Consider the following 8,649-nt stretch of genomic DNA (forward strand, 5'->3'; position numbering starts at 1 on the left):
TGACATCACAGCTCACAGCAACCTCTAACTCCTGGGCTCAAGCGAGTCTCCTGCCTCCGCCTCCCAAGTAGCTGGGACTACAGGCACCTGCCACAACGCCCAGCTATTTTTTGGTTGCAGTCATCATTGTTGTTTGCTGGTCCAGGCTGGATTCAAACCCGCCAGCTCAGGTGTATGTGGCTGGTGCCTTAGCCGCTTGAGCCATAGGCACTGAGCCTGATTAATGATTTCTTATCTCTACTTTCTGATCTCTTTCTGGATGTTGGACCACTTGGGCTGGTCCTCTAATTTCATTTTCTGTTTTTTATTTCATTGTATTTTTACTCAACTTTTTCCTCTACTTATCTTCCAACATTTTTTCCACTTCTGTTCTTACATTTTTTAATTTCAAGAACTCTTATTTCCTAATTTTTCTGCTTATTGTGTTTTTTAAGCTTAGTAGTCTAAGTTAGAGGTTTTACTAGAATGTCTTATAAACCTTGGTAATCTGTTTAGTAAGAATTTTTTTTTAAGAGTTTTTAAGAAAACTATTGAACGCTCTGAGCTAGTGAGGCTTGTCAACTTTGAGTTTCATTATACATGATGTGAACTGGTGGATATCTTTGGTGGCCTGTTTGTTGATGAACCTCTGCATTTCTAAGTAAAATTTCTACGTGACCTGGATAGAACTGAAATTCACAGTTTTTTGTTTGGAGAGTAAAATTCTGGCTGCTGCTGTTCTAGGAGGCAATGGTAGAAGGGAGTTTGGTGAAAGATGTCATTTTAGCATTAAGCACTTAGTATGCATTTAGCCACTAACCTTCTCTGTGCCTGATGTCCTGTTCAGAAACCCTCTATTTTACTTGTTACAGGAACAACTGCTAGGTTTCTGCTCGAGTAGCAAAGAGGCAGTCATCCTGGGCAAGGAAGGGGCAGAGAAGATCTAGGGATTTAACTGTTCTATAAATGTCTTTCCGCCTATATTTCTGATAGCAGCACCTGCCAAGCTTTGCTTCTTCACTCCAGAGACACTCTTGAGATGTTTAAAGGTCAATCAGGTGGTTACCCAGATTTCCCTCCACTAGCCAGCTTAAGGTTGAGCTGCCTCAAATCATTTCACACATCCATCTGCTTTCTAGCTTCTAGAATATTCTCGCTATCATCTCCTCCTCTTTCTCCCTGTTCTTGGGGGCTTACATATCCAGTTAAATCCCATTAATGTTTTCCTAGGTTTGGGGGGGAAAGCAAAATTCAAAGCAAATGTTCAATCAGCCATCTTAAGCCTGACCCCAATTTTTTTAATGTTAATATAATCTAATACATTTATCTTTGCCTCTATGGTTTTTCCTACTCATGTTTTCAGTTTAAAATAATAAAACATCTTTGCAATATCATTTTGGTATTATCTTCTTCATCCCTGGATAATAAGCAAGGTAAAAATTATTGTCCCAATTTAAATATGAGGAACTAAGACTGAAAGTGTTAAGTGTTTTGCCTTTTACCCAGTCAGTACATTCCATTAGTTCCTGGATCAGGACTGAACCCAGGTTTACTAAGGCTAAGTCAAGACTAAGTGGTGCCAAATCTTGATATTCTGAAATAAGTTTTCTATCCTTTTTTTAAAATTTCTTTTCCTTTTTAAAAACTTTACATCTTGAATATTTACTCCCTGCTATGGACTAAACTGTGTTACTCTAAAATTCATATGTGGAAGCCCTAACCTCCATTGTAGACAAGACCTTTAAAGAGGTAATTAGGTTAAATGTGGGCACTGGGTGGGGCCCTAATCCAACTAAGGTTAAGTGTGGGCATAGGGGTGGGCCCCAGTGTCCTTACAAAAAGAGGAAAGGACACCAGAGAAAGGATCAGAGGAAGTGGAAGGAATGGGCAGACCATGGGAGGACAAAGATTTGCTCACCAGAACCTTGGAACTTTCTATTTCCCTAGTGTAGTCTCTTTTTGAGGTTCGTTCCCAGAAGCAGCAAAGCCCCTTTCCATCCATGAGATAACTACAAACTTCTCCTGTTTGGCTGGAGAAGACAAGGTAAGCGACACCTCACCACAGTTTGTCACCAATGACCAGCTGAGCAGCCTACTTTCTGCATCCCTCCTGGGTCAAAGGCTGAAGAAATAACCAAAATTAACCTCTAGCTCATCATACTACTACAGTAGCTGGCCCAGGTGGGACTTGTCCCTGCCATTTTTTGATCATGGAATGTAAGTACTGCATGGATTTCTCAAGGAACTTACCATGCCCTATGATCTGCCCCAAACACGTAATGATACTCACTCCACTCAAGCATTATTCTTTTCACTTCCAGAGACACTTTGATCCCCTTTGGTAGAGGAGACAGACTTGAGCCAGTCCATTCCTCCCACCTCCTGGTTGGCACATCCTCTTTACTAAATCCTTTCTTCCTTGACAACCCTTGTTGATTGGCCCTGTGTGAGGTGAGTGACAGAGAACCCCCCTTGCAAGTACATTAACATGACTCATTATTATTGTGCAGAAAAAAAATATGGTTGATCCAAGCAGATTGTATATCTACCTTGTTCTACACTAGTAAGAAAGGACTGAAAAGGGATGGGGTTGGGGGTATGAAAAGGAGAAAAATACTAAGAGAACTAACAAGAGAAGTTATATGAGACGGTAAAGCCTTCTGTGAAAGCAGGTCACCACTACAGAATTTTAGCTCATGAGTTCTGGTCTCAGATTAATCAAGTATTGCTTGCCTGAATTCTGGAGATCCATAGAAAAGGAATTCTTGAGAATCCCTTTAGAGATTGGGATTAAGCTTTAGGCACCTTATGTTGACATAACATATAGGGAGAAACATGCAATGAAATACTATCCAGTTTGAGAAAGTTTTTTGTTGTTCTTTTTTTTTGTTTTTTTGTTTGTTTGTTTGTTTTTTGAGACAGAGTGTCACTCTGTTGCCCTGGGTAGAGAGCAGTGGCATAATCATAGGTCATAGCAACCTCAAAATCCTGGGTGCAAGTGGTCCTCCTGCCTCAACCTCCCACGTAGCTGGGTCTACAGACATGTGCTAACACACTCAACTAATTTCTTCTATTTGGGGTAGGGATGGGGTTTGGCCATTACTCAGGCTGTTCACTCCTGACCTCTGTCTTCCTTCCTCCTGCTTCGGCCTACCACAGTGCTAGGATTATAAGCACGAGCCCCCGCACCTAGATGTCTTCCACTTTTGATATTAAGTTGAAACGAGTAGTTAGGAGAGGAGGAGGAACCATTCTCATTGTACGGATAGGAAATCAAAAGCTAACTGGAAAGGAGATGGTCTTAAAAGATGGGAAGATACCAGTGGAAAGTGTAATTTATAATAACCATAATTATTGATCAGTTTATATTTTGCTCCTTCCTCAAGAAAGCATCACAACTTTAACAGCATGGGTAATTGTACTCAAGACTGCTTTATCTTACCACTGAAGTAAGATAATAGCAAAATAAACTGGGGAACAACATCCTTGAGTAACAATGTTAAAGGAGGCAGCAAGTCAGCAGTGGATACTGTAAGGAAGAGCCTACCTGACTTAAGTAAAAGGAGCCCTTTCTTGTTCTAACTTGGCTCACTAGAATTCTGATCTGGTTATTGGATCTGAGGCCCAAGAAATAATATATCACTTTAACCTTGCTTTGTTCACTGGACTATATTTCCCTCAGGAAGTTCAGGGAGTGGTGTCTCATTGACAGTAGAGTATGGTCCTTACATCTCATATCCCAACTTTATATATTTATCTAGAAATTTAGGCACCTTATGTTGACATAACATACAGTAGAAACATGAAATACTATCCAGTCATTGAAAAGGTTGTGTTAAGATAGTTAACGACATGGGGGAAATAACACATTGCAAAATAAAATCTGGTTGTTAAACAATAAGTAAAAGTTACCACAGGTTTTAAAACTTTATAATTATGTCTACATAAAAATGGGGGAAAATACATAGCAGAATAACTCAGCCATTAAAATTATGTTTATAGAAAAAATGATACAAAGGAACAACTCATGTTAAATGAAAAATGGTAAATAGAATTTTGTATATTTAGTTATTGAATAAAGTGCAATTTTATCTTTGTTGAACGTGGAGAGAAGAAAATAAAACAGCGTATGTGAGAAAATTGGCAGTAGTTTCTCTGAATGTTGGAATTATGAGCTCAGTTGGTGAGAGACTTACTTTCTTTATATTCTGCTGTACTCTCCAAATTTGCCTGTAATTTATTTATGATAATGTGAATACTTTGTAAATGCCCATAACTCTTCAGAGCAATGCTTCAGGATAAATGAGCTGCTAAAAATTTTGAGAATTTACATAACTCTAATATACTAGAGAGAAGAGACAAATCTGAAGTGCTGCCAGTGGTAAGAGGAGAAAGACTTGTTCTGTGTCCTCTGAAAGTCTGGATGGTGATCATCAGGTAAGGTAATAGACATATAAAAGCAGATTTCAAGTCAGTGTAAACAACAGTTTTCTAACAACCCTCTGCCACAATGGAATAGATTCCCTCAAGATGTTGAGTGTTGAAAGTGGTCAAGTACAGGCTAGGGGGCTTCTTGCCCTGGGACTAGGGAGGTTATGTGTGTGGGAGAATGAGGGGGCAGTGGGACAGATAACTCTAGCATCATTTGCATGGCTAACATCCTATTTATCATGCACTCATTCATATAGCTTCCAAGATGGCGCCAGTGATCCTTGTCTCTGGGTATTCGTGCCCTTGTGTTATTCCCTCCACATGCAGCAAAACTTGCCAATTGTATGAGCAATTCACCTTGCAGTCACACTTCCCGTCCCAGACAAACCTTCAGATGACTGCATCCCCTGCTGACCTCTCTCTGTAGATTCATGACAGACTCCAGCAGAATGACCCAGTTAAGCCAAAGCTGAATTTCTGACCCACAAAGGCTGAGATTAAGCCACTAAATTTGGGGTAATTTTTTATGTAGCATCAGATAACAATATATTTTTACTTGATTTCTTCCACAGCAGAATTGAGGTGATATTCCATGATTCAATCATTTCAGCTAAGCTACAGACAAATCTTTCTTCATTAGACAAAATGCCTGGCTGTTATAGATGTATAACCGTAGTCTCTCCACTTACATAGTACAGTTTAACCCACCGCAGTTTGATATCTTAGCATGTTTCAATAAGAACAACATCTTCTTTGCTGTGATACATGTCATTTTTTTTGATAGAATAATGTGCTTTTCATTATTTGATTAGATTTGGTGTCTGTGGCTAGCTACAGCCATATTATCAATGTACTGTGTACTTCTCTGCTTCTACCTATCAATTTGCTCAGAAAAAAAGATATGCTACAAATTGTAGCAATAAAACATTTTAAAAAGGTAATGTTAAGCATTTCAGCACCTAAAAAGGAAAATTTATCTGGATAAACAAACCAAAGGCAAAGATAAAGGACTCTGTAAATTATTCTTATACATAGATTACTAAATCATCTCTTTGGTATTAAGATGTATTTTTTAACGTCTGAAAGTTATGAGATATTCTGGATAAGCCTGGTTATCAGAGAATACCACAAACATCTGTGGGTAATGTATATCATCTGTGACAGAGTCAAAGAGATCTGTGGGATTGAAATGATTCTTTGGGGGAGGGGTAACTAATTCTGCTTTGCCATTTGTGTAATCTCCAGTCAGCACTCGCACAAGGTACATATGCTTTCTCCCACTGCTGTCTGGAGTAGAGTACATGTCTTGAGCAGAGTATCTGGCATCAACAGCAAAATAGGTTCCCTTTCCATAGGCTGTAGCTGTAAAGGGAAAGATAAAAGTCTTCCTAAAATTATAAAATTAAACAATATGTAGAACCATGCCCAACCCAACAAACTCTTGTATAAATTTAAGCCACTTTTCATCATTTCTAGAATTCATCTCCTCTCCCCTCAGAAGGTTGTCAGTGTGTCTCAGGATGAAGTACAGTGAGCCCTGATCTGACAATGACAACATGGCTGCCAACTATGGTTCTACACTGCTTGGGTATGAATAGTTGACACTAGAACTACCGTTCACCTCATTCTGATCAGCCAGACATCTCTCTTCCTTACCTCTCTTCCCAGCCAGACTGCGATTAAAGCCGTGTTGATTGATAAGTGGCACTGAGGCTGCATCTGTCCCATGGAAGAGGAGCCTCTCATTATTAGTATGGCCATTCTTGTTCTCCATGTGCTTTTTCTTCAGCTGGTAGCTCTGCCAGAGAAATTCATTCTGTATTCTCTCAATCTGCAGATGACAAAACCCAAAACATATTGGAACTAACCTTAGATCTCAGTATGTTGTACTTGTTGTGGATTTAAAGTAAACAATATGAAGGAGAAGGAGGAGAAGGAGGAGGAGAAGGTAAGAGAAAAGGAGAAGACAATGCAAATAAACAGGAAATTCAGAGACAGGTGCTTTTTGCTGCAAGTATCTATTACTATCTATACTTTGTAGTAGTACCTATTAGAATCTATTTTACATAACAGAATTTATAGTTTATATCAAAATGTTTACCTCTGTGTACTCCCTGGAATTTCTAGAGATTCACTGACATTCAAACTCCTACTCAAAAATTTGGAATCATTCCCTAGCCCAGGGGTTCTCAACCTGTGGGTCATGACCCACAGGAACTATATCAAAGGGTCGTGGCTTTAGGAAGGTTGAGAATCACTGCCATAGCCATTTCCTTAATTCCTTTTCATCTTTAGACCTGTTCTATGTGGGTTTTCTCAGTAACAACTCTTTCTGTTACTGTTCCAATTACGGTCACAAGTCACTTCATAATTGGCAAGTCTGATGACTGTTTCTTTGTAGACCTTACAATAGCAATTCCAACCATGAAAAATCCCCTTTTTGAAACTCTGTCCTTCTTTAACTTCTTTTCAAAATGTTACCCTCTACTTGTTTTCCTTCCTTGTAGGAAATGAAGTTAATTAAAATCCATTAAATCATCACCTGCTGAACACCTACTATGAATCAAGTGCTGTCTCTGCCCTCGTGAGAAGTTTAATAGAGAAGAAAGACAAGAAGACAAATCACTGCCTGTAAGTGAGATAAGGGACAGGTCAGGAGAACACACCCAGAGCCAGGAAAGATCATCTATGTGTTGGGACAGGAGAGGAGGAAATCTGAGAAGATGATGTTCTGGAAATGGAGGAAGATGAGAGTTTCTAGAAGAGTGGAGTGGGTACCTGGGACAGAGGTTGAGAAGAAGCCAAGTATTAAGAGCAGGAGGAAATTGTTTTGCTGAGAGTGATGGAGGCCTCAGGGAGAGTGGTGAAGGTTTGGAATGGGGAATTGGAGAGGCGACTGACTGGAGAAGCAACAAAGGAGTCCAGGCAGCCTGGGGAGTCCAGCTGAGATTGGGGACCGTGACTTAGTACTGATTTTTCCAAGGAACAGCAAGAGAGAAGGTAGATTATGGGATCAATCCAAAGTTGGAGATTTTCAAAATGAGTAGGCTAGAAGGCTTAGAGCTAAGGAAATTGCAGATTTCTGGTAAACACAATGGAAGAGACTTTCTTGCTCTTCTTGTACAGTGGTCCATGAATACCTGTAGAGGACTGGTGTCAGGACCCCTGAAGATACCAACAAGCCAGGATACCCAAGTCTTCATATACAATGGGAATATGGTATTTGCATCTATCCTATGCAACCCTCCTGTACACTTTAAATTACTCCTGGAGTGATTTAAATTATTAATAATACCTAACACAATGCCAGTGTTATGTAAATAGTTTTCATACTGTATTGTTTAGGGAATGACAAGAAGAAAACAGCTGTACTTATTTAGTACAGATGCAACCAATTTTGATCTGCAATTGCTTGACATCATGGACATAGAAGCCGTGGATACAAAGGGCCAACTGTCCTCTCAACAGTCTTTAACCCCATGAAGCACCTCCTCCTTTAAAGTCTGTCCTTTCTGCAGGATTTCTCTCTTTTGGTTCTCTTTTCTCAGGAATTAAGTCCATTCATTCAACTGAGTTTATTCAATACATGTTGTGTCCTACTATGTATTGGGCAGTGTGCTAGGTTGTGGGAATGCTGAGATGAATAAGGCATGATTCCTACTTTAAGAGGCTTGCTGTCTAATTGAAAGGTTATCAAGGTACAATTTTGTAAGTGCTATAGTGTAAGTAAGTACACAGTTCCATGGAAGGAGCAACAAGATTTTAAATGTCTAGGATGCAGCACCCTGCCCTGATACACATAGTATGCCAATGCTCTGTTGATGAATCCCTACCCTTTACTGACTAATGATTTTATGCAGCATAATGGACAGTGTGGTAATCTCCTGAACATCCATCCACCCCATCAACAACTTCTGGTTTGAGCGGAATTGGCCCCACTAATAGATCTATGGTGCATCCTAATTGGCTTAAACCAATCAGGATCTCAATAAGGATCACGCAGTGAAGAATCTTATGGCCCAGGCCCACTCCAACCATATGGTATTCCTGAGACAGAGATAGTTGGAGTGGTCTTTTTAATTAATTAATTTATTTATTTTGAGATAGAGCCTCAAGCTGTTACCCTGGGTGGAATGCCATAGAGTCACAGCTCACAGCAACCTCCAACTCCTGGGCTTAAGTGATTCTCTTGCCTCAGCCTCCCAAGTAGCTGGGGCTACAGGTGCCTGCCACAATGCC

The 8,649-nt window shown here is 39.9% G+C and overlaps 1 protein-coding gene across 1 annotated transcript in view; it reads right to left on the bottom strand.

Annotated features, from left to right (window-relative positions):
• Window positions 1-5,371: 5,371 nt before the first annotated feature.
• Window positions 5,372-8,649, bottom strand: part of LOC100946110 (poly [ADP-ribose] polymerase 15) — a 42,870-nt gene continuing 39,592 nt past the window's right edge. The window contains exons 13-14 of the mRNA XM_023516312.1: window positions 6,067-6,241; window positions 5,372-5,772 (exon numbers count right to left, since the gene is read on the bottom strand). Coding sequence (XP_023372080.1) covers window positions 5,483-5,772; window positions 6,067-6,241 — 465 coding nt within the window. The 3' untranslated portion in view covers window positions 5,372-5,482. The remainder of the gene's footprint in view (window positions 5,773-6,066; window positions 6,242-8,649) is intronic.

The sequence above is a fragment of the Otolemur garnettii genome, unplaced genomic scaffold (assembly GCF_000181295.1).
Source record: "Otolemur garnettii isolate 467f Iridium unplaced genomic scaffold, OtoGar3 scaffold00089, whole genome shotgun sequence".
Taxonomy (NCBI): Eukaryota; Metazoa; Chordata; class Mammalia; order Primates; family Galagidae; genus Otolemur; species Otolemur garnettii.